The following is a 26,506-nucleotide window of genomic DNA, read 5'->3' as shown; positions in this document are numbered from 1 at the left end:
CTTATAAATAGGGACGCTGTGATAGGCATCGTATTCCTATAGACATAGATTAGCTGAAAGTCTGCTGATGCAAGCTTGACTGATATGACCTGCCAGAACTAATGCTACTCTTTATTTGAATGCTTATTTAAAATCTATATGTCACGGGTGGCTGCTAACAGGAAAGCGTACAACAAGGGTGAGTTCAGGAATAAATCCACTTTAATAAATCCACAGAGGAAAAATGTAGGAAAAGGTAAGAAGCATCCACATACAATAGACAACACCAGACAAAGAACACAGGAAACACTGGACTTAAATAACAAGGAGAGTTAATAAGATAATTAACTGAACAGGTGAATGTAATCAATAATCAGACACACTGGGAAACTGGGTCAAAGGGAAAAAACAACTCATTTATTTTTCAACGAAAACATTTTCTGTCAGCAAATTTAGTTAATATTTTCCTGGCAAAAACTTTAACTCACATTTTCAATATTAATATAATATTAGATATTATCTAAAGTTGAATGATATTAAACCTGTAGTGAGTGTTCTGATGGAGGAGAGACCATCACTCTCCTCTCCACATCTCTCCTCTTTAACATCAGTTATACAATTACAGGAACTCAGATGATCCGATCATGTTTTCTGACTAGTTCAGTAAAAGAACTCTGCCTTCTTCTTTCTTTACAGATTTATCCACATCTTCAGTGATTATGACATCAGTTTCCCCTGCATTCACAAGAAAGACAGCTAGTCAGACATGTGAGATAAAGTCTCATCACAGTCATCAAACCACATTTTCAAAAATCTCCTTCATATGGGGCCGTTCACACAGGATAGTATGTTCTTGTGTTCAAATCAATTAGACAAAGCTATGAAACTGAATACAGAGATCTCTAAATACATTTTAAAGTGAAAGTACTTTTTAAATTGACAAACCATCTTACAAGCACTGCACTCATGGCACTATAAAAGGTGCAGATAAAGCACAGAGACATGACAGCTAAAGACATCTGTCTGACGCTTGTGAACACAGACCTGAACAAACAAATCAAGAACATGTCATGTGTGAATGGACCCTGCACTTTAATATCATATTTTACTAACATTTTATACAAATTTAATGGAATTGTCTTTTAATGTCTGTTTGCCTTTAGTCAGAATCTAACAGTCTTTGCACAAATGTAGTTTTGATTTTGTCAGATCATCTTGTAAATAATTTTGAGTTCTTCATCTGCAGAGAGAGAATGAACCATCTACCAAACATTAAAATTATACTTTACCCAACATGAACATATACTTTACCTAACATTGGAACTGAGCTCCAATGTTAGTTCACCCAAAGATATAAATTCTATCATCAGTTGTATTCCCTCATGTTGCTTCAAACGTGTACGACTTTATTAATTCTGTAGAACAAAGAAAGATTTTTTATTTTTTTTTTTCAATAATGTGCTGATCATTCTTATAATGAATTGTTATGAATAGTATTATCTTGATATCATGAAGTCCAAATGACTGGTGTGATATATTCCAGGTCAAATTCATATCAAAGTATATGAAGAACAGACTAAAGTGACGAGATTATTTTAGTCGACATCAGTCTGACATCACAGCACGTCAGATTGTATTTCTGTTTATACAGAAACACAAAAAATACTTGTTCAATGTATTTGTCAGGACACAGATGGAGGCAGATGGGTAAGTGTACACAGATGTTTATTAAGACAGCGGCATGAACACAGGGATAGTTGAATGCAGGTGAGTAGATGAACAAGCACTTTGAAACTGTCACTTAGCTGAAGATAATGAGAGAACTCTTTTGCAGATTTGGAATACAGTGAGGGGCAGACGACTGGAGACAGAAGACGATGAGAGGAAGACGCGGGAAGACGCTGGTAAGTATCAGGTAAGCAGTCCATGTAAGTCTGACGAGACCAGACACAGTGCAGGGAGTGAGCGTCTTTTAAGTGTGTCTGGTGATGAGGTGCAGGTGCAGGTGATCAAAACTCAGGGGATCGTGAACGAGCAGGTGGAGCGTGAAGATCTGGTGACGATGGTTCCTGCTGTGACTCCATGACAGTACCCCCTCCTCCAAGGGCGGCTCCTGACAACCGGATGCGGCGACGACCGGATGCTCCCTCGACCCCGGGGGGCAGGGCGGTCGGGGTGATCAGCGTGGAACTGAGTGAGGAGAGAGGGGTCGAGGATGTCGTGACGGTTGACCCAGGAACGTTCCTCTGGGCCATAGTCCTCCCAGTCAACGAGGTACTCCGGCTGGGGACCCCATCGTCAGGAGTCGAGGATCGCCCGCACCCGGTAGATGGCTTCCTCTTCAGCGATGTCGGGAGGAGGAGGTACCGCATCGTCACCAGAATCTGTGGATGGAGAAGGCATGGGATCAGTGTGGGGTTTTAACAGGGACACATGAAATGAAGGTGAGATACGATACTGTGCTGGGAGGTTAAGCCGGTAAGTGACTTCGTTGAGCTGCCTCTGTATGGTGAAGGGACCTATGTACCGGGGACTTAGCTTGCGGCAGGGCAGCCGGAGACTGATGTCCCGCGTCGAGAGCCACACCTTCTGGCCAGGTTGGTATTGAGGAGTGGGGCCTCTTCTGGCGTCAGCGTGTCTCTTGTGTCTTCAGACTGCCTGCTGGAGATGGACATGAGCTGAGTCCCACACTCTCTCGCTCTGCTGGAACCAGTGGTTGACAGCTGGAACCTCCGAGGGCTCACCCGACCAGGAGAAGAGAGGAAGTTGGTAGCCTAGGACACATTGGAACAGGGTGAGCCCGGTGGTGGTCTGCCGAAGGGAATTTTGGGCGTACTCTGCCCCGGGTAGGAATTGGCTCCAGCTGTCCTGGTTCCGGTGGCAGTAGACTCTCAGGTATCTCCTGACCTTCTGGATCTTGCACTCAGTCTGGCCGTTGGTCTGTGGATGGTAACCGGAAGACAGGCTGATGGACACTCCTAGGAGCTTGAAGAAGGCTTGCCACACTCTGGATATAAACTGAGGTCCTCGGTCGGAAACAATGTCTTCGGGGATGCCGAAATGACGGAAGACATTATGGAACAATGCTTCGGCGGCTTCGAATGCAGTGGGAAGGCCCTTGAGGGGTATGAGTTTGCAAGGCTTGGAGAATCTGTCCACTACTACAAGCACACAGGTGAAGCCGTTTGAGGAGGGTAGGTCTGTCATGAAGTCTATGCCCAGATGTGTCCAAGGTCTACGGGGTATAGGCAGTGGAACCAGTTTTCCCTCAGGGAGCCTCCTAGGAGTGTCGGCAACGGCACAGACTAAGCAACCTCTGATGTAGCGGGAGATATCCTGAGACATGGAGAGCCACCAGTAGTGTTGCCGCAGAAGCGAGAGGGTACGTGCACTGCCTGGGTGTCCAGAGCCCGGAGATGTGTGAGCTAAGTCCATGAGGGGCTGACGGTGGACCGGTGGGACGTAGAGAAGCCCCTCAGGACCTCCCGGCAGAGCTGGTTCAAGATGCTTTGGTTGATGGACCACTGAATCGGGCTGACGATTATGGCTGGAGGGAGGATAGGTTCAGGATCGGGATTATCTGGATCAGGTTGATACAGCCGGGATGGGGCATTGGCTTTGCAGTTCTTGGTTCCTGGGCGGTAGGAGACTGTAAAGTTGAATCTAGTGAAGAAGAGGGCCCAGCGGGCCTGACGAGGGTTTAGCCATTTGGCATCACGTAGATATTCCAGGTTGCGATGGTAGGTGATTACCTCAAATGGATGTTTCGCTCCCTCCAGCCAGTGTCTCCACTCCTCCAAAGCTAACTTGGTGGCGAGAAGCTCTCTGTTTCCGATGTCGTAATTTTGCTCCGCCGGGGATAGCTTCTTGGAGAAGAAGGCACATGGATGGAGTCGTGGTGGGTCACCCTGCCGCTGTGACAACACCGCCCCTACCCCGGTCGAGGATGCGTCGACCTCGACGGTGAACGGAAGATCAGGGTTCGGATGGACCAGGATCGGAGCGGTGAGGAAGGCCTCTTGGAGCTGGCGGAATGCAGATGGAGTCCAGGACAGAGACTTGGGCCGGCCTTTGAGGAGCGAGGTGAGGGGTGCACTGAGGAGACTGTAGTTACGGATGAAGTGACAGTAGAAATTTGCAAACCCCGGGAACCGTTGTAGCTCCTTGATGGTAGTGGGTAAAGGCCAGTTGCGGATGGATTCCACCTTCCTCTGGTCCATCTGGATGCCATGTAGGTCAATGATGTAGCCCAGGAAGTGAACGGAGGTGGTGTGGAACTCGCACTTCTCCAGCTTCAGGTAGAGATGGTGTTGGCGGAGCTTCTTGAGGACCTCTCTCCAGGTCCAGCTTGGAGAAGATGCGAGCTCCACGTAGCTGCTCCAGAGCCGCCGGGACCAGAGGAAGGGGATAACTGAACTTGACTATCTGGGAGTTCAGGTGTCGGTAATCAATGCACGGCCTCAAGCCTCCGTCCTTCTTGGCCACAAAGAAGAAGCTTGAAGCGGCAGGGGATGTTGAGGGTCGGATGAATCGTTGTTTAAGTGCCTCCTGGATGTACTCCTCCATGGCCTTCTGTTCCGGGATGGACAAAGGGTAAACCCTACCCTTGAGTAGGGTAGCCCCAGGCAGCAGGACGATGGCGCAGTCCCATGGCCAGTGAGGTGGTAGTTGCGTTGCCAACCGCTTGCTGAACACATCTTAGAACGCCTGGTATTCAGGAGGAATTTCCACTTTGAGGTCTGTTTCAGGACTTTCGATGGAGGTAGAGAGGACAGGAAGGACGTTTGAATTGGAAGAAGATGGTTGTAGCATCGAGGAAGATTTTCTAATAGGAGATAAACACTTTTGAAGACATTCGTCACTCCACTTGAGGATCTCACCGGTGTTCCATTGGATGTAAGAGTTGGTGTTGAGTGAGCCAGGGGCATCCCAGGATGATGTCCGCGGTGGAACCTTCCAGTACCATGAATGTGATTTCCTAAGAGTGTAGACAGCCAATGCGGAGCATCAGTGTGGGGGAGAAATGTCGAACGTGACCACAGCCCAGCAGGTTTCCTTGAATGGTGTGGATACGGAGATCCTGTTGGCAACGCTTGCGACGTACATTTAACTTCTGGAGAATCTGGTTGCTGAAGAAGTTCCCTGAGGAGCCGGAATCGATGAGGGCTTGCGCTGAAACACAGATATGAGAGTTAAGGATGTGTATAGGCGTTTTTGTGAGAGGTGCAATACGAGCGGGCAGTTGGATAGTACTCACCACTGGGCGCGGTGGTCGGACGGGACAGGTCAAGTTCACATGGTCCTCTCCCCCACAATATAGACAGAGATGTTGGTGGATTCTTCTCTGACGCTCCGCACGGGTCAGGCGATTAGTATCAACCTGCATGGATTCAGGTGCTGGAAGGGCGACAGATGGTGTGGTGGGCAAAGGATTGGCAGCGGGTGTGTTGAGTGCACATGCAGAAAAGCGCTGGGCAACACGGAAGGTTTTCTGGATCAAGTTCTCCAAGCCCATAGTATCATCGTACACAACCATGAGATGTTTGACTTTTGGATTCAAGCCTTGGCGAAAGGCGGTTATCAGAGCCGTTTCATTCCAGCCGCTAGCGGTCACCAGAGTGCGGAAACGGAGGGCATACATACTCACAGATTCATCGCTTCGGCGTAGATTGAAAAGTTGGTTGTGTACAGAAAGTTCAGCTATGCATTGTCCGAATACCTCCCTGAAGTGGGCGAAGAAGGAGTTAATGGATGCTGTAACTTGAGCATTGGATTCCCAGAGAGGTTGTGCCCACTGTAGCGCTCGTCCGACGAGCAGTGAAATGACGAATGCCACCCGGGCTCGTTCGGTAGTGAACAACTGAGACTGGGCTTCCAGATAGAGGGAGCATTGTAGAAGAAACCCGCTGCAATCCTCCGCTGCACCGGTGAATGTCGCTGGTCGGGACATGGGACTGACAGAGGCAGCTGGAGAAGAAGCAGCAGGTGCTGGAGTGCAAGGCGAATGGCGTAAAGGAGATCAGCCGGGACTGTGGGAGCAGTGCTTGTGGCAGGCTGTGGGAGTGAGGATCGCACTGCGTTGACCAAGGTGGCGAACGGGTCCGCAGTACAATCCTCGCCTGTGTCCAAACGTTGAACGTTACATTTGATGAAAATTGAAGTTTATTTAACAAAGTTTGGAAGGAGCACATTCGGGTAATCCAACCAAACAGTGCGAGAAGAGGCCTGAATATATATAGCCGTCTCTCACCTCTGTCCAGTGACAGTTTTGCAGCATCCCTCCACCACCCCAGCGCCACACTTTTGGCTGGTTCCTATCTCAGTCAAGGATGGGAAGAGTACTCTGGGTTCAGGCCAAATAACAAGCTTGGAGCCCTCCTCTCGGACAGCACTCCAAATATGCATACTTTACCATATCTCATTACATGTGCGTGTAAACTCCTGAACTACAGATTGTACTTCTGCATTTTTGTATCGCCGCCCACAGACAATTGGATCAACAGAGGGTTATTAACAAAATAGTTATTGTATTGTCACTGTAAATTGTATACTTTGTAAACTACTTAAACATGGTAAAATGGAACAGCCTATGGCAACAGCCTTTCTGTCTGTACAAGATGGCATTTTACTTCGGGGAACTGGGCCGTTCTTCTTCTTCTAAATTACCTCACGGAATGGCAGTTTCTTTCATTTTTTGCACTCCATTTAACCTAAAACTCTTTTTGTTGTCATTCAGTTTTAAAAAATGGAGACTGCAAACAAAGAGGTTTTTCAGATTTTCAATAACAGTGATCTCTCCATTATATTTATGATTCTTTGCAGCTTTTAGCCATTGCCTACAACGTGCTGGATCCTTCACTGGAAACTGAACATAACTAACTCCTGTTAAACATATACTCTTTAAATTCTTGAATCTGGAACAATGCAGGTTGGCACCATTGTGACTAAAAGTTTGCTAAGAAGTATTTTCTAGTCAAGCAAGTTGGTGATCAAGCCTATCCAATAGGAGCAAACTGGGAGTCCTCTCCACACCTCTCCTCTTTAACATCAGTGTTACACAATTATAGGAAATCGGATCATCAGATCATGTTTTCTGACTAGTTCAGTAAAAGAACTCTGCCTTCTTTCTTTACAGATTTATACACATCTTCAGTGCCCATGACATCAGGTTCCACTGCATTCACTGGAGAGACAGCTAGTCAGACATGTGAGATAAAGTCTCATTACAGTCATCAAACTGCATGTTTTCAAAAATCTCCTTTATATGGGGCCGTTCACACAGGATAGTATGTTCTTATTTTCAAATCAATTAGACAAAGCAATGAAACTGAATACAGGGATCCCAAAACACATTTTAAAGTGAAAGTATTTTTTAAAAGCATCTTACAAACACAGTGCTCATGGCACTATAAATGGCGCAGATAAAGCAGAGAGACATGACAGCTAAAGACATCTGTCTGAAGCTTGTGAACACAGACCTGAACAAACACAGATGGAAATCAAGAACATGTCATGTGTGAACGGATGCTACACTTAAATGTCATTCTTTACTAACATTTTGATGGAATTGTCTTTTAATGTTTGCCTTTAGTCAAAATCTGACAGTCTTTGCCCAAATGTAGTTTTGCTTTGGTCAGATGATCTTGTCATCTTGTAAATGATCTTGAGTTGTTCATCTGCAGAGAGAGAGAATGCAGTTAATGAACCAGGATCCGCTGCAGGTCTTTTCGGGTCTGGATTGATGTCGTGAGAAGCCAATCACGTTTTGGTGTGCTGGCAGAGGAGTGGAGTCTGAAGTTTGAAGTTTTGAGGCAGGCAAAGACTGTAGAGTCGTTGATTAAATTTTGGGGCAAAACTTAACTTAAAACACAAGACTCTCAACGGAAAAGAAAGGAAACTAAGTAAAAGAAAGGAAAGTGAGTGAGACGAGAGTAGTTGGATGGATTGAATGAAGCTGCTTGTTCTTATTTTTCTTATCGTCTTGATCTGCCTTTGTCTTGTCTTCATCGTCTGCTCGTCATTGTTATTTTCCATTGTCTGTCTCATCTAAATTGTCTTTGTGTACTTAATATTCAAACTGAGGTGTTTGTCCAACCTCTTTGAGGATTTCTGACCAATTAGGTGTCATCTTTGTTTCAGAGGTGGCTTTTCTCCTCCCCTGATCCTACATTAAATGTTATCTGTAGTCTCTTAACTTTCAGAGAGTACAGAGAGCACAGTTTAGACATGATTTCTCTAAAAATAATATGATACATTTTACACAGATTTCATTCAAGCCAAAATTTAAGTTATGAACAGAGATTTACACTCATACCAATCACACTTTCAATCAACCATTCAATAGTTATAACAATTACATGAATTGTGAGTGATCTGAGCATAATAGTCACAAGTATAGGTTTCAGACATAATATAGAATTATGCAGTTGAACAATGTTTGATTACAAGTCCGTTTAGAATTGTTTTTGTAACAATTTGATGCAGTTTATTTATAAAAGAGTCTCTGTGGGGCTTTCTGTGGATTTCAATTCTGTGTCACTCAGAGGTCACTCAGAAGAAGAAGACCTGTATTATCTCCGTCTCAGGGATCAAACAACCTCTGCCATTATCTTGTTGTGGCCCAAATTGTGCTGTCTTTCGACAGTTAGTCTTGGAGTTTATTGTCCCAAGTTGACAACGTTCTTCCTTAGCTAGGAAGCATGTGTGGCCATAAACATACTTAGCTGGGGGTTTTGTAGACTGAATGGAGCTGCAAATGACAGATTCTCTGATTTTGTGTTCTGCGTGTTGATTTGGGATCTGGAGTGTTGAGATGAGTTTTGTATGGAGTTATGTTTGAATGAATCATCTGGAAGATTAATTTGTCTGGTTCATCCTCAATTCCTACATTACTCAAATGTGTATTAATACAGAGAGACCAAAACCTGCAGTGAAGGTGAAGCCAGATCAGCGTGTGTTCAGAGGAGAGAGAGTCACTCTCACATGTGACTTACAGAGAGGAGGAAACATGCAGTGGACATACATATGGTTTAAAGATGGAAACCTTTTCTATCCATACACAACAACAAGAGCAGAGTTCAGTTTCACAGCTGATGTGTTTTACAGTGGTGAATACAGCTGTAGTGGAGAGAGATCAGACTCACAGAGATCAGACATCAGTGATGTTGTTACATTGATTGTATAATGTGATTGTTCATATTCAGATCTGTTTAATGATCATTTAAAATCAATAGTTGTAGCTCAACTCGTTTCTTATCCCTGCATTGCAGTTTTGTCGTCTGCTACTTTAATGCTTTGAGCTCTTTAAAGACAGATGGATTCTGATTGGTTGTCAGTGTTTTTGTCTTTCATCAAGCTGGGGGAAAAAACACTCTATATATGGCAGTGACAGAAGCATATTTGCAGTCATTATTTTTTAAACTTATGTTTTAAACTTTAATTTGTTTTTATTAAATATTTATTACTGTAAACAAGAATTATATATTTTCCAATGCTAAATGTATAAATTAAAAAAGAAAGACTGATTAAAGTTGCAGATCCTTGATGTGTCAGATTAAAATAAAATAACCTGGTAAAATAAAACAAACATTGCATTATATGAAAATAGTAATTTATAATTAAATTGCATATATAACATAACCAGAGCAGGTTATTTTCAGAAAAGTTGCTTTGGTTACTGACCCCGAAAGTTACCTCAGGTTTTAGAACTAAAAGTAAAGGTTATCTGTTTACTTATCCGTAAACTTGTCTGTCACATGACCTGTTAATACTCACCTGAACTTACCTGAGACTGAAACATTATTCTTTGGCTACATTGAAAGCACTGGGATTTCCTTCTCCAAATCTATATTTTTGCTGTTCTGTTTGTTGCCACTAGAGGGAGCAGAAGGGGGAAAAAACATCCCTTTAAATTTAAAATAAATTACATAGTTTACTGTACAAAAAAGAAAAAATATGACTAATAACACCTAAAAAGAATTCAACACTGAATCACTGTACACTTACAGATAAACCGAAGCCATTTCTGACTGTAAAGCCCCAGAGTTCAGTGTTCACTGGAGACACAGTTACTCTCAGCTGTGACGTGGGACAGTCAACTGGATGGACGTTTCTCTGGAGGAAAGATTCAAACCCTGAATCCATTGATCATTCAACTAAAACAATCAGTTCTGTGAGAGTCTCTGATGGAGGAACATACCAGTGCAGAGCAGAGAGAGGAAACTACTACACAGAGCTCAGTGATACAATTAAGATAACAGTGAGAGGTAAGTGCTCTTTCGCTTTGTAGATTTTTTTTAGTGAAAGCTAATTTTGAGTTTAAAATCATTCAAACATGAAGTGTGTTGTTTGCTCTTTGCACAGAGAGACCCAAACCTGTAGTGCGTGTTCAGCCTGATGGTCGTGTGTTCAGAGGAGAGACGGTCACTCTCACATGTGACATACAGGAGACAGGAGTCTGGCGGTACATCTGGTATAAAGATCATTACAGCAGAGGACAAGACCAGATCTATTACAGCGCAGGACAAGACAAGAACTATAAAATCACATCTGTGGATTGGTCTCATGCTGGTGTGTACAGCTGTAGAGGAACCCAGCCTAAAGCCCCACAGTACTCAGAGTTCAGTGATGGAGTTACACTGACAGTATCAGGTGAGTCTGTTCATCATTTCATCACATCACTTTAACCCAAGGAGATTTATTAGACAACCTGGTGAATTTGAGTTTAGTTGGTCTCACCTATCATAATTCCAGTCAGATTATGTTGAGAGTTTACAAACAGGTGTGAGTGACAGAGAATACAAGGCTGATTAGGATCACAGATCTTTCATAGTACATCATCTATATCCTCCAGACATGTTCAGTTCATTCCAGTGATCTGCTGCCCTTCAGATCATCTGCAGATAAATGTAACTGTCAGCAAACAAGCTTGGACACTTGATCATTTGTCCTCAGTCAGACTGGGGTCACGATGTTACAGAGTTCTCATGGCCTGAGAGTGTCATTGGAGCAGTTTTTCAGACTAAAATATTCAGACTAGAATACTATAATAAAAGTGACGCCAGATCAGCGTGTGTTCAGAGGAGAGACAGTCACTCTCACATGTGACATACAGGGAGGAGGAAACATTCAGTAGATACAGCTGGTTTAGAGATGGAAACACAGTTCAGTTTCACAGCTGGTGTGTCTGATCAGTGTTTGTCTGAGGACGTGATGGAGCCGGAGCCTCTTCAAAACACATGAGAAAACTAATGACAGTACAACAGCAAACCAGAATATATGATATGAAATATGAGATAAAATAATGTATAAACTTGAAAGAGCTGCTTGATTCACTTTGTGTTTTTGTGTTTCTTCACAGATTTACCCACATCTACACTGACTGTGACACCAGACAGATCTGTATTCACTGGAGAGACAGTCAATCTGAAGTGTGAGATAAAGTCTGATCACAGTGACTGGAGATATGAGTGGAATAAAGACAGTTCAATGTTACAGAGGTCTGAGCGTTACACTGTAAACAGAGACACTCTCAGTATTGTGAAAGCTGTGGTGTCTGATCAGGGTCGGTACACGTGTAAAGGACACATAGATGGAAGATCAGTTTCATCACGATCAAGATCTGTTTCTCTCTCTGTGAAGGGTGAGTTGAACATCATTGTCCTCATAAACTCTCTCTACATGATCATGATCACAACCAGTCAAGAGTCTTTCACTCTCAGATGTTTCATTCACACTGATGATAAATACAGTTGTCACTCCTCTTTTGAGGGCTTAATTTTGTTTCATTAGTGGTTCTTACCTGTAAGTTTGTTCATTGTTCTCGAGTACTTATTATTATTCTTCCACACAAAACTTCGGCTCGTAACTCGTCCCGCACCGTTTGTCATCGACCCATGAATGAGGCGTCAAATCATGTGGATTATTGAGGAGAGGTGTGTGTGCTGTATCTTTTATAAATGATCTGGTGTACGATGTTCACACAGCGGCAAAAAAGGGGGCAAAAAAGTCCCATAGACTTTGCATTGTTACAAATTTTGACGGGTCATCGATCAGAGCGAGGATTTCAAAATTGACCCACAGGCACACTATGGTGAAGAGACGGCCCATGAAACAGGGATTGCACATTCTTGTTTTTCCTACTATGGTAAATTACTTAGGAATGTTATACTGAACATAACTCTGGATCACAGTGTCAGAGAGGCATGAGGTTTGGTTTATATCATTCATACTGACAAGCAGCCTTTGGAGTATCACCACTGGCAGCTGCTAAGCCACTCCCTAGCAACCAAATAGAGTACCCTAGCAACCATCTAGCAATACCTGTATCTCTGCATCAGAACATCGTATAGAGATAGAGGTCGGCTCCAAACAGGACTTCCAACATGCTAGCAGTGAATAGCTACATGCTAATAACCATTAACTAAGTGTTAAAGCATGCTAATAACATGCTAAGAACTTTATAAAACTCCATAGTAACCATCTGTGACAACTAGCAACTGCATAGCAACACCCTAGCAACCACCTAAGTTACCCTAGCCATACCCTAGCAACCACCAAGAACACCTCAGCAACCACCTAGCAACACCCTAACAACTGCCTAGCAACACCATAGGAACCACAAGAAATACCTTAGCAACTGCATAGCAACATTCTACCAACCAACCAAGATACCCTAACAACCACCTAGCAACACTATAGGAACCACCACAAATACCTTAGCAACTGCATAGCAACACCCTAGCAACCACCCAAGATACCCTAACAACCACCTAGAAACACCATAGCAACCACCCAGAACACCCTATCAACAACTCAGAATACCTTAGCAACTGCCTAGCAACATCCTAGCACCCATCCAGGATACCCTAGCAACAGCCTAGCAGCACCCTAGCAACCATCCATGCCACACTAGCAACTGAGTGCTGAGTTTTGCCAATGGTAAGCACCGCTCACATTTTCTTCAGGAAATGTATGCCTAGTTCTCTCTGATCTTGTGTTCAAAACCATTTGAAGGAGCAAAACAGAATGAAACTGAATGGAGATCTGAAAAAGCATTTTAAAGCTGAAGTATTTTTACATGAAGTGTGATCTTAAAAACACTCAGTGCTGATAAAACAGAGAAACATGATATAACAGATAAAGACGTCTGTCTGACGCATGTGAACACAGACCTGAACAACAGCTAAAAATACTTCTGTGTTAATGGTTGCTAATTACACTTCAATTCCATCTATTCAATAACATTAAAGGGTTGTTGTTGTTGTTGTTGTTGTTGTTATATTATTATTTCCATAAAAATATTTTTGTATTTAATTACTTAATTGCTGTTTGAACTTACGGAAATCTGTGAGTCTTTATACAAATACAGCTGTGATTTGATAAGAAGATCTTGTCATTGTTTTGTTCCTGATTATGATTTACAGTTCATCAAACATTAGAATAAAGATTTATTTTATCCGACACTCACACCAAAGTTTCATCATCAGCTCAACACCTGAAAATTAAAATACTGTCATCGTTTAATCACCATCATGTTGTTCCAGATCTATATGTCTTTCTTCCTTATGAACAAAACAATATTTTTTAATAATGCACTGATCGCTATTCAAAAAGGACACAAAAGCACCATAAATGTATCATAAAAAGAGTCCTATGATTTTATATGAATGAAGTCACATGACTAAGAAGAGTATTTTAGTCTGCATCATCATGACATCACAGCACATCAGTCTTTCTGAGCAGCATGAACCTGAGATGATCACGAGTAACTAGATCTGAGCACAACACAAACATTACTGTCCAGAGACAAACACGCTTTACAAACAAAACATGAAACCTCTCGAAGATTTACTGACAGTTTACTGTCATCTCTGATCACTAATGTTATGAAAAAAACAAAACAAATAAATAAACAGAACAATTCACAGAAACATACAAGTCAAAACTCTGCGCTTTGTACGTGACCAGAAAAAGACATAAAAGCTCAGATCGTTTTACTGAGTATTACAGCGGAAAATAAACTCCAGATGTTCAAAAGAAATCACTCATCAAACACAAAGGAACAGATGAACTAGTCACTACCTTTACTAGTGGAAATAAAGTGAATTTATACAGAATCTACAAGATTTTAAAGTGATCAGCAGAATTCTCATTTAGTTGATATAAACAAAATATGAACACTTTTGTGTTTCTTCACAGATTTACCCACACCTGCACTGACTGTGACACCAGACAGATCTGTGTTCACTGGAGAGACAGTCAATCTGAAGTGTGAGATAAAACCTTATTACAGTAACTGGAGATATGAGTGGTATAAAGGCAGCAGATACAGTGTAATGTTAAACCCATTTGAGCGTTATACTGTAAACAGAGACACTCTCACTATCAGAGGAGCTACTGAGTCTGATCAGGATCAGTACTGGTGTAGAGGACAGAGAGATGGAAGACCAAACTCATCACATTCAAGCTCTGTTTCTCTCTCTGTGAAGGGTGAGTTGAACATCATTGTCCTCCTAAAAAGACGGATCCCAATATTCAACAATAAACAATTCCAACTGTCACATGACCTCATCACATTTCAAATTCAACGTTCCAGATCCATAAAACAACTAAAATGCTGTATTATTTATACGGAAAACTTGGCAGCGAAGACCAGGAGACTCAGTGTATCTTCAGCAGGATTCTTTATAGAGAACATGCTGTTGGTTGCTGCAGTTGTCAAGTCTGACATTGTATTTTATAGGCATTCAGTGGGCAGTCCTTAAAAGTGTTGACCTTACACACAGCCTTAGTGACTACTAAAATAAAACCGTCTAAAGACAATACAGGAAATTACCCCTGACTGTGACCCCCAAATGGTATAAACAGCACCTGGTCACGAGAACTAAGACTATGTCAACATTCATAGTTTGGCTCTCACTGTAAAACATTTTTAGCTGGTTAAACTTAGAAATGAAAGTTCACCTGCTGCCTTAAAAATGTGAGTTAACTCAACTTGAAGATCTTTGTTTCAACTCACAAATAGTCAAGACAATGCATTATTTTAAGTTTAAATTTTAACTTAATGCGTTGTCTTGACTATTTTTGAGTTGAAACAAAGCTTATTTTCAAGTTGAGTTAACTCATATTTTTAAGGCAGCAGGTGAACTTACATTTCTAAGTTTAACCAGCTGAAAATGTTTTACAGTGAGTAGGAAGATCAGAGACTTGCAGAATCCCCTCACCGGAAACTATATTTAATCTAATCAGTAAACAGATTGTGTTCACCTTGAATGCCCACTTTAGTTTTTCATGTGAAGTTATGTCAGGATGTATCAGCAGATCTTAAACAGATCTTAAATGTGTAATCCCACACAGGCCAGTTGTTGACGATGTCACTTAGTAAAGAAACACTATATGCCTATAGACTGAACATGTAGGCCTAATACGCATGCACATGACGTCACTGTGTAAACTACAAAAAGGTGAATTTGTAAAAACAGAGACGATAACTGTATCATTTTCAAAAACTTGCACTTTGAATTGTGTTTTCAAGTTTGCATCCCCCAAAATGACCTTGTCGTGTAAATGAACGGCCAAAACACAAAAAGTTTTTAGTTTCTTATTGAAAATGGTATTGTGTAAACGGCCCCTTAGTTCCTGGTCTTGTGTTTACGTTATGTTCTAGTGTGAATTGCTTCATAGTTTCTGGTGTTTGTTTAATGTTATTTCATCGTCTTTTTGCGTCACGCATCTTTGTTTGGATTATTGTTACACTTAAACCATGACACATACATGTAGACTGGATATGAATATCAATGTTTAACTAAAAGTTATATTAATAATTGTAAACATTTCATCTAATCAACGCAAACTACAAGCAAACTAGATCTTTATATAATGAATCTGAATTTAAATAGATCCGTGTAATGCTGTAAAATCCTTGTTTCAACACTTACTCTCTTTAGACTGTTTTTCAACTGTTCCAGACAAATACTCAATGATTTGTCAAACACAGGTGAACTCTGACTCTTGAGGATCTGAATCTGTTCTTGTTCTCCTGCAGGTCTAAAGCCAAAGCCTGAACTCACATCAGATCCTGCAGGAGCTGCACTGACAGGAAACACAGTGACTTTGACCTGTCGCATGGATCCGTCCACTGGATACTGGGACTTTTACTGGTACAAACACACACTGAACCCTGAGACAGAGAAGACACAAACAAACTCCTACAGACTGAAGATTGATTCAGTGTCTGATGGAGGCCAGTACTGGTGTAGAGCTGGAAGAGGGAAACCAGTTTATTACACAAACTACAGTGATGCACTGTGGGTCAATGTTACAGGTGAGAGAGAGAACATGTGATTCAATATACAGATCAGAGACAATATCTGCAGAACGTCTAAAACTTAGAATCAAATATAAATGTAATAATCTGTGTTTGTCCAGAGAGTCCTAAAGCTGTGTTGACGGTACGACCTGATGAACGAGTGTTCAGAGGAGAAACAGTCACTCTCAGATGTGATATAAAGTGGGGAGGAGACACTGAGTGGACATACAGATGGGAAATAGGGGGAACCAACAACCAATATAAAAACACTCTCAACCAAATCTCAACACAAGAGTTGAACATCAGCAGTGTTGATCACTTTCACAGTGGTAAATACACCTGTACAGGACAGATAAACACTCAAAGCTCTCAGCGCAGTGATGCTGTTACACTGACTGTATCAGGTGAGTTTGTGTTTGTTGTGATCAGCTTCTCCATCAGTTTCTCTATGGCTCTGTAACTCATGATGTTTTGTTCAGCTGAAGCTCAGGCAGCAGTGCGAGTGTCTCCACAGCCGTGGCTGACTGAAGGAGAATCAGTGACTCTGATCTGTGAGGTTTCAGGCTCCTCTACAGGCTGGACGTTCAGCTGGTTCAGAGATCATGATCATCTGTCAGACAGCAGCAGAGGAGCTGGAGGATCTTACACTCTCAGTCCTGCTGCTCTACAGCACACAGGAGTTTATACGTGCAGAGCAGAGAGAGGACGACCAGCCTATTACACACACAACAGCAGCACACAGCCACTGTGGGTCACTGGTGAGTCAAAACATCTTTCAACATTCATTTGATGTATTAAGTTACCAGTCAACAATCATCTGAACATGTTTTCATGACAGCCAATGTCTGAGAATATCCAGTGACCAGACACCTAGAAAATTAAATACTTACTTTACCCAAAAAATGAAATTTCTGTCATTAAGTACTCACCCTCAGGTTTTTTTTTTTTTTTTATCTCCTATAGAAAGCAACTAAATTACCACATTCAAGGTCCAAAAAAGTAGTAAAGACATAAAGACAAATAGTCAACGTGACTACAGTGGTTTAACCTTAATGTTATGAAGCGCTAAGAATACTTTTTGTATGCAAAAACAAAACAAAAATAAGGACTTTATATAGGAGACTGACAGGGTAAAGAAGAAATTGTTGAATAAAGTGTTTTTTTGTTTGTTTGTTTGTTTGTCTCATAGAAACATATTGCTTCTTTAGCACCAGCAACAGGTCAATTTATTTTGTATTTTTTCTTCACCAAATTTCTCATAATCTTTAGACCAGAAGCAAATTAATTTTTGATATTGAAAACTTTTTTTTGCAGTAATGCATACATTAATTTGACATTAAATGTAATGTACTACTGTTCAAAAATTTAGTTATTTTTGGAAGAAATTAATATTTTTATACAGCAAGGATGCATTAAATTGATCAAAAGTGACAGTAAATACATTTATAATGTTACAAAAGATTTCTGTCTCTAATAAATGTGGTTCTTTTGAACTTTCTATTGATCAAAGAATCCTGAAAAAAAAATTATCACAGTTGAGTGATAATGCTGAGAAATGTTTCTTGAGCAGCAAATCAGCATATTAGAATGATTTCTGAAGGATCATGTGACACTAAATACTGGAGTAATGATACTAAAAATTCAGCTTTGATCACATGAATAAATTACATTTTAAAATATAATATAATAGACATTTTTAATTGATATATTTTAGAATATTATTTTACAACAGATTGTTATAAATATTCATTTAATATTTGTGTCCCTGTAAGTGAATCTCAAATGACACAAACATCATATATTTCACTGAATTAACTCTCTTTTCAGGTGTTTCTTCTTCAGTGTCTCTAGTCATCAATCCCAGCAGAAGTCAACACTTCTCATCTGACTCTCTCTCTCTGAGCTGTGAGGATCAGAGTAACTCTGCTGGATGGACAGTGAGAAGATACACAGACAAAGACACAAAAACTTGTTCAACACAAACAGGATCTGCATGTGTAATCGAGTCTCTCAGCACATCTGACACTGGAGTGTACTGGTGTCAGTCTGAATCTGGAGAGAAACGTCATCCTCAAAACATCACTGTACATGGTGAGTCCTGTTTCTAATCAACAACTGCACTCATTCTAATCTAAATTCTAAATACAAAGTCCACACAATTTTTATGCTAGTGGTTAACATTAAAAATTGTAACCATTTCACATTTTGGCAACATGATGGCTAATGAGTGTGAATTGGTACAGTCTCATTTGTACATTTTCATACGATCTTCTTGCGCCCCACTGATGGTTAAGTTTAGAGGATGACCATGCTTGCTTTTTTCTAAAAATCAAAACATGCGTTTCCATAAAAAACATTGTATGAATTAATACAAAATTGTCACCTCGTAAAATAGTTGCGTTTTCTCATGAGATCGGGATAGACTACTCAAGACTAAAGCACAGGAAGCATAATCAGTTCATAATATCAGTATTTTGAGTATGAATTGTTTTGCTTGATTCTCACTATTTACAGTATTAAGCACACATTTCTTGTGTTTGTAGATGGTGAAGTGATTCTGGTGAGTTCTGTTGATCCTGTGATTGAGGGAGAGACTCTGACTCTACACTGTTTACATCGATCTACAAACTCCTCGATCCTCAGCGCTGATTTCTATAAAGACGGATCACTGGTCCAGAATCAGACGACAGGAGAGATGAGCATCACTACTGTCTCAAAGTCACATGAGGGTTTCTACTACTGTAAAACAGAGAGAGGACAGTCACTCCACAGCTGGATCTCAGTCAGAGGTGAGAGTCACTGGATTTGATTTGATTTGATTTGATTCATGAGCATCTGATGAGATTCGATGAGAGTCTCTGGCTCTTATTTCTGCTGGAGAACAATCAATTATTGACATCAGTGTTTATTGTTTCACATAACTCACATAAACAAAAGTATCTATCGAATCAAATCATACAAAATAAACTAAATACTGTGCTGTTTTTGTAATGGATTACAAGTGAAATCTTCAAGACCTCATAACCAACATCCTATAGTTAAATGATATTCCTGCCAGAATGTGACTGTCCATAGATTAAATGTGTTTTTGTTTGTTTGTTTTTTCATTTGAAATCTGCAAGGAAGGAATCTAAGGCCCAGTTTCACTTAGTTCAATTAGGGCAGGGTTTCCCAAACACATTCCTGGAGCCTTCCCAACACTGCATGTTTTCCATGTCTCCTTAATCAAACACATCTGATTCAGATCATCAGCTCATTAGTTGAGACTCCAAGACCTGAAATGGGTGTGTCAGACTAAGGAGACATGCAAAATGTGCAGTGTTGGGGAGGCTCCAGGAATGTGTTTGGGAACCCCTGAATTAGGGCAGCTTTCATAAATGTTCACTAGAAAAAGAAAAAAAAACATTACTGGTGTGCAGACAAAACAATGGCAATGATGTATTTTAAGATCTGCCAGTGCATCTTACTTTCAGTTCAAACTGCTCAATCATGCATTTTAGACTAGCTTAAGCCTTGTCTGTGAAACCAGGGGTAAATGTGCTTATGGGTGGTCAGTGTCAGCCCTTCTCGGGGGTGAGGAGGAGTTTATATAAACATTAAAATAAATGACCATCAATCAATATACAGGGTTAATATACAAAAGTTGCATAACAGTCTCGTTTTTAAGAATTCTGGCCTACATTTCATCTCTAAGCCTTGTTTGCTCATTAAGGACATGAATGAGAGTTAATGTTTTGATTACAGCACATAAACAATAATATTGATGTATAATGAACAGTGTTGGGGAAAGTTACTTTTAAAAGTAATGCATTACAATAATGCGTTACTCTCTAAAAAAGTAACTAATTGCATTACTTTGTTACTTTGTATTAAAAGTAATGTTACATTACTTTAGTGTTACTTTTTCTCACCTGGGCTGGGCTTGCTTTTTTGTTTTTTAATAACAACAACAACAACAACAACAACAAAGTTATATTTTTTGGCAAATGTTAAGGCCCTTTCACACCAAAAGTGAAATGAGTAAGCCCCAGGCTGAAGGAAATGCATATTTACGCCTGTACAGTAGAGGGCGCAGCTCAAACAAACCTTTCAGCTGTGCTGCTATTCTGGATTAAAGAAGAATAGGATACAGGAGAACATTCAACACTCTTATTTCTAAATCAATTTTAAAGTAATTTTTGCTTATTAGTATGGTTGAATTAGATCATTGAAGGTCAGCAGCAAAGACACTGAGATTAAATACATAAAGTATTTGCGTAATTTAATATAGGTATGTTTGCGTAAAATTCTGAGATTGCATTTCACAGTTTTTATTAATTATGAGGAATACTGAATGATTTCATGCAAGTGAGATGAGTAAATGCATGTTCACATTTAGTCTAGAACTACAATAACCATCATGTTCACACAGCGCACACAACGCCTCTGCACTTTATTTCTCTCAACATGGGGACAGGAGAGCTGTCAGTCAATAAATGTGAAACTTATTTGAAAAAGTAACTTACATATTTTGTAAACTGAAAAAGTAATGCGTTACTTTACTAGTTACTTGAAAAAGTAATCTGATTACATAACTCAAGTTACTTGTAATGTGTTAAACCCATCACTGATAATGAAGTAATCGAAATAATAGACGTATGTAGAAGTGTGTAGAAGTAATCCAAAGCAAGTTTAGTTGGTAGAAAAAATCTATTAATCTCTAGTGGGCCTTTAATACAGAGCAATGTTGCTCAGTAATGTGCTTGTGTTTCTCTTTTTCAGTGTCACGTTCAGGTCAGATTTCTGTCTTCAAAGTCCTCAGTTTTCTTCTGGCAGCTTGTCAGTATCTGATAGCGACAGTCGTGCTGCTTTACAAATGTTACAGAGCAAGAGGTAAAACTTCTGTCTGTTTTCTCTCTCTCTCGCTGTCTTTTTCTGAGTTGGAAATAAATGTTTTTTGTGTATTTCACAGTCCCATCTGCTGAAGACCAAAATCAGTACGCCGTAACAGAGGAAGAAACTTCAATCTGATATTAACATGTTTTAAAAGATTCAGAATATTCATTTTACATACTTTTATTTCTGTCAGCATATTTGATTGACCTTATATCATTTGTCATTAAGCTTGAGAAATATTTTAGTGTTGTTCTGCTTTTATTTGGTAACCGACCATGTTGTTGTTATTATTTAGATTTGTCATATCCTTAAAAGAACAAGCTTCAATGACTTAATCATGACTTTGTGATGTTTGTTCTTCCAATAGTGAAAGCATGACAATGATTCTGTTCTTCAGTTTTATTGGTTTTGGTTACCAGTTGCCTGTTCTGTTTCACTTGTTTGAGTAATTTGTAAACATACAGACCAAAGTTTTGTCATATATCATATGCCAATAAGTGTGAAATAAATGTTGTCTTACATTTGTATCCTCATTTGTAAACCATCATCTAAGCCTAAAACAATTTCTTATGTCATATTTTCATGCCATTTCATTGTAAGATAATGAAATTTGTCCTTTAGTGCCACAAAACTCACTGTTAAAACTATAGGTCTGTATACATTTGACAGCAATTTTATACCAGGCCTTAGTATAAAAATGTTCTTTAAAGAACATTTTTGACAGAGTGATGAGATTTCAGCAGAGATGTTTCTACTCACAAACATGATTAAGTTCAAAATAATTTTCAGTAAAGCTGAGACAAAGACGTCATAAATATCTTGAAATTCATTTAATGTGAGGAACACCATGGTTCTTTGACATTTTAACAGTAAAAGAGACTTCCAACAGCAACAGTGGTAGCTAATAATAATAATAATAATATAAAATATTCAAAGGAATCCTTTCCACCATAGGACTTATATTCCACAAGAGCTTGGCTGTAAAGAGGGCCCTCAAATACTTCAGATTAACAAAAACATCTAAACATTTGTGAATCTGCTCACACAAACTTTTAAACTTGTATGTCTTTGACGTTTGTATTACTGTTCCCTGGCTGGTCCAGTCAGTCTGTTTCTAAACAAAGCTACAAAAGGGGGCTTTAAAGTTGTCCAAAAAACTGTTTTTAGGAGAGCAAGTTTCTCTTTAAATGTTTCAACAGGCTTCACTTCATCTGCCTCCTGTTTGTAATTACATGGCTGTTTTGTTGAGTCAGCTGATGAATATAATTCAGTGCTGAATAAAGAACAATTTTGCATTAAAATTAAATCTTTTAGGCCCGGTTTCACAGACAGGTCTTAGCCTAAGCCGGGATTAGGCCTTAGTTCAATTAAGATATTTAAGTAGCTTTTATAAACGTACACTAATAACATTATGGTGTACAGCTTTAGACAAAATGACATTAAAATATTTCAGTAGAAGTTGCTTTCAGTTAAAACAACCCAAACATGCATTTTAGTCTAGGTCTAGTTCAAGCTTTGTGAAACGGTGGATAGAAGCATACCTCTTACGTAAAACATCAGATAGTTTAGAACCTTCAAAATATCTACAGCAAAACACGACAAATTGGTTGTTTTGCTGCCCCAAAAGCGGCGTTTCTAAGCTCTTTTAAGAGACAAAATGGGTGGCTCTTAAAAGAGCCTTTGGGTTCGCTGATCAGATCACATCGCTTTATTTTGAGCTGGTGTATTTGGTCACAGCCTTTGTGCCCTCAGACACGGCGTGTTTGGCCAGTTCACCGGGCAGCAGCAGACGCACGGCGGTCTGGATCTCTCTCGATGTGATGGTGGAGCGCTTGTTGTAGTGAGCGAGACGAGACGCTTCACCGGCGATGCGCTCGAAGATGTCGTTGACGAAAGAGTTCATGATTCCCATCGCCTTGGAGGAGATTCCGGTGTCGGGATGAACCTGCTTCAGGACTTTATACACGTAGATAGCGTAACTCTCCTTCCTGGACCTCTTGCGCTTCTTTCCACTCTTGCCGGCCGTTTTAGTGACGGCCTTCTTCGAGCCTTTCTTGGGTGCGGACTTCGCTGGTTCAGGCATGATACTTCACTCAGAGACACACAAAGAACAATAACGTTGTTTTACTACACGCGGGTTTTTATACACTGCCCATGCTAATTTCAAAAGGGAAGTAAGGACCTGTGTGATTGTGAGTCTTCGTGGACCAACCCACAGAATGATTTCATTGGCCACATTAAACGTTGCTTGACTTGTAGGTGAGCCAATCAGAAGCTTTAAAATGTAAACCACGCCCATCGACAACTACTATCCCCCACATCCAACTCCATTCCTTTGTTTCATTTTGCTGCATTTTTCAGAATAAGCGAAATAGTGTAAATAATTTCATAGCTCTTTGACTACGTACGCTGAGGATTCTGTATTATATAGCGTTTATTTAGAAGCAGAAAGTGCTTATTTCTCAATGTAAAAAACACGATTTCACTATAATTTTGTAGATTATACTGCATACGTTGAAAGAGACACATATACATTTTATATATATATATATATATATATATATATATATATATATATATATATAAATAAAATAAACTGATAAAATGACAAAACTGCACAACCCCACAAGACTCCGTATTAAATGCAATGCTAATTTAATCACCATGAACTTATTAAAATCTTAGTAAGACTAATTACTTAACCACATAGAAACTTGCTTTTTTACGGGGGAAAGTGGGTGGCTCTTAAAAGAGCCGTTGGATTTTCCTTCTTCACGAAGGATTTAACCTCCGAATCCGTACAGGGTGCGTCCCTGTCGTTTCAGAGCGTACACAACATCCATGGCGGTGACGGTCTTTCTTTTGGCGTGTTCAGTGTAAGTAACAGCATCACGAATGACGTTCTCCAGAAACACCTTCAACACACCGCGAGTCTCTTCATAGATCAGGCCAGAAATACGCTTGACTCCGCCACGGCGAGCAAGACGACGAATAGCGGGTTTAGTGATTCCCTGGATATTATCGCGAAGAACCTTTCGGTGACGCTTAGCGCCTCCTTTTCCCAGTCCTTTACCACCTTTTCCTCTTCCAGACATGTCTGCAGATACTGTTCTTCAAACCACAACAACCGAATATAGAAAAACGTTGCAGAAGAGTTATTTATAGTCAGCTAGCGGACCTAGTTGAAACTACATTCATGGGCGGTTCCAGTTGTCGTCACTTGTTACGTCTTTCCAAGTCCAGTTCAGTCTAGATTGTGGAAATAAATTGGGTTTAAGTAACATTGGTAAGATAGATAGATATGCAAATAACTGAAGTATAATGCTAAACACTTCTGAATACTTAAATCATTTACTTCCGTTAATTTGCTTTTAAATTAGATTAATAGAAAAAAAAGAAAAGTTATTCAAAAGAGCTCCATGAATTTTTTTTTTTTTTTTTTTTAAAATGGAAATCATCTTTTATATTTTGAGGTGGCTCTTAAAAGAGCCTTTGGGGTTTGTATGACTGATGCAGCTGTGGATTTAAGCGCGCTCTCCGCGAATGCGGCGGGCCAGCTGAATGTCTTTGGGCATGATGGTGACCCTTTTGGCGTGGATGGCGCACAAGTTGGTGTCTTCAAACAGACCGACCAAATAGGCCTCGCTAGCCTCCTGCAGGGCCATTACAGCTGAGCTCTGGAAGCGAAGATCCGTCTTGAAATCTTGAGCGATTTCTCTCACCAGACGCTGGAAAGGTAGTTTGCGAATCAGCAATTCAGTGGATTTCTGATAACGGCGAATCTCTCTCAGCGCCACAGTACCGGGCCTGTAACGATGAGGCTTCTTAACACCACCGGTAGCTGGTGCGCTCTTACGAGCAGCTTTAGTAGCCAGCTGCTTTCTCGGGGCTTTTCCTCCAGTAGACTTACGAGCGGTCTGCTTGGTTCTCGCCATTGTTTTAAATGATCTCCGCTGCTTAGAACAAAACGAACGAATGAATAGTTCATTGGAGCACAGTGCATATATTTAAAGCACAGGGCTGCCATGCGCTCATTGGACGGCTTACTTCAGAGGCATTCGATTGGTTATTGCCTATAGTAGCTGGCCAATGGCTGTGCGCCACCTGTTTTCAAACAAGACACGACAGTTTTTGTTTCCCGCCCAAACGTTCTTGTTTCTCATATAGATACTTATATCACCACGTTAAAGATTCTTTTATATCACCAAGTTAAAGATAGTTATTTTTAGCCATGCTAGTAAATCTATACACATTTTTCAAAACCTAAATACAAACCTAAATACAAAAAATAAAATAGCTTACTTAAACAGCATGGATCATATGTATTTTCAGTGAAGTCTTGTAAGATAAAAATAACAACTGAAACTTATTTATGAATGGAACGTCAAATAAAGTCTTTGTTTACATAAACTATCTGGCAAAAAAAAAAAAAAAAAAAAATTGTTAAGGCTGATGAGTACAAGAAATGTAGGTTCGTGAACAGCCATCTGATTTTTTTTTTTTCTAGACTAGATTAAATAAAAATTCAAATAAAGATTCAATGAATGAAATTACTCTCGCGGGGAGAAATTTGGTGGCTCTTAAAAGAGCCTTTGGTTTGAAGAGAACTTCTTGTCAGTTTACTTGGTCTTCGCGGGCTTCTCGGTTTTCTTGGGCAGCAGCACGGCCTGAATGTTGGGCAGCACACCACCCTGAGCGATGGTCACGCCACCCAGAAGCTTGTTCAACTCCTCGTCGTTGCGCACCGCCAGCTGCAGGTGACGAGGAATGATACGGGTCTTCTTGTTGTCGCGAGCGGCGTTTCCAGCCAACTCCAGGATCTCAGCAGTGAGATACTCGAGCACAGCGGCCAAATAAACCGGAGCACCAGCACCAACGCGCTGGGCATAGTTGCCTTTGCGGAGAAGCCTGTGAACACGGCCAACAGGGAACTGCAGTCCCGCCCTGGAAGAGCGACTCTTGGCCTTGGCACGAGCCTTTCCACCGGTTTTTCCTCGTCCACTCATTGCTGCTTACAGTTTGTTTTTCGACCACCAAAAGTAACAAAGATAATGCTGTTGACCGTTGTGAGATGACTTTTAAAAGAAAGCGTGCCAGTCTCCTATTGGCTGATGTCTGAACATATTCCCAGCCAATCAGTGAACTTACTTCCAAACACCAAACCCAACCCCGTTTTTGTTACTGATATCCCTCATGTCACATTAAAACGGTATTATATATTATAAATAGTATATAATGCCGCTAAGCTTAGCTTCCTTTTAATGTATTTTATTCAAACTTTTTTTTCATTCATTTTTTATTTCTTGTCCATTACCTTAATGTGTAGTTTTAATTAAATAATAG

The 26,506-nt window shown here is 40.4% G+C and overlaps 5 protein-coding genes across 5 annotated transcripts in view; 1 reads left to right on the top strand and 4 right to left on the bottom strand.

The window, feature by feature from the left end:
• Nucleotides 1-21,684, top strand: part of LOC127515292 (Fc receptor-like protein 5) — a 487,356-nt gene extending 465,672 nt beyond the window's left edge. Inside the window, exons 9-18 of the mRNA XM_051898789.1 lie at nt 9,987-10,244; nt 10,342-10,629; nt 11,339-11,620; nt 16,025-16,303; nt 16,408-16,692; nt 16,768-17,046; nt 18,116-18,379; nt 18,832-19,077; nt 21,050-21,160; nt 21,240-21,684. Of these exons, the coding sequence (XP_051754749.1) occupies nt 9,987-10,244; nt 10,342-10,629; nt 11,339-11,620; nt 16,025-16,303; nt 16,408-16,692; nt 16,768-17,046; nt 18,116-18,379; nt 18,832-19,077; nt 21,050-21,160; nt 21,240-21,298 (2,351 nt within the window). The 3' untranslated portion in view covers nt 21,299-21,684. The remainder of the gene's footprint in view (nt 1-9,986; nt 10,245-10,341; nt 10,630-11,338; nt 11,621-16,024; nt 16,304-16,407; nt 16,693-16,767; nt 17,047-18,115; nt 18,380-18,831; nt 19,078-21,049; nt 21,161-21,239) is intronic.
• A 294-nt stretch (nt 21,685-21,978) lies between these two features.
• LOC127515330 (histone H2B-like) lies at nt 21,979-23,698 on the bottom strand. Its single transcript, XM_051898850.1, has one exon. It carries the CDS (start codon nt 23,244-23,246, stop codon nt 22,872-22,874), a length of 375 nt encoding a protein of 124 aa, XP_051754810.1. The 5' UTR covers nt 23,247-23,698; the 3' UTR covers nt 21,979-22,871.
• A 202-nt stretch (nt 23,699-23,900) lies between these two features.
• On the bottom strand, nt 23,901-24,485 carry LOC127515334 (histone H4). Its single transcript, XM_051898853.1, has one exon. It carries the CDS (start codon nt 24,256-24,258, stop codon nt 23,947-23,949), a length of 312 nt encoding a protein of 103 aa, XP_051754813.1. The 5' UTR covers nt 24,259-24,485; the 3' UTR covers nt 23,901-23,946.
• A 131-nt stretch (nt 24,486-24,616) lies between these two features.
• Nucleotides 24,617-25,286, bottom strand: LOC127515312 (histone H3). The gene has a single exon (XM_051898831.1). It carries the CDS (start codon nt 25,096-25,098, stop codon nt 24,688-24,690), a length of 411 nt encoding a protein of 136 aa, XP_051754791.1. The 5' UTR covers nt 25,099-25,286; the 3' UTR covers nt 24,617-24,687.
• A 351-nt stretch (nt 25,287-25,637) lies between these two features.
• On the bottom strand, nt 25,638-26,397 carry LOC127515320 (histone H2A-like). Its single transcript, XM_051898840.1, has one exon. The coding sequence runs from the start codon at nt 26,167-26,169 to the stop codon at nt 25,783-25,785; it is 387 nt and encodes a 128-aa protein (XP_051754800.1). The 5' UTR covers nt 26,170-26,397; the 3' UTR covers nt 25,638-25,782.
• Nucleotides 26,398-26,506: the final 109 nt, after the last annotated feature.

This window comes from Ctenopharyngodon idella, chromosome 7 (assembly GCF_019924925.1).
Source record: "Ctenopharyngodon idella isolate HZGC_01 chromosome 7, HZGC01, whole genome shotgun sequence".
Classification (NCBI taxonomy): Eukaryota; Metazoa; Chordata; class Actinopteri; order Cypriniformes; family Xenocyprididae; genus Ctenopharyngodon; species Ctenopharyngodon idella.
The sequence above is the reverse complement of the archived record's forward strand: the minus strand, read 5'-3'. Positions and strand labels throughout refer to the sequence as shown.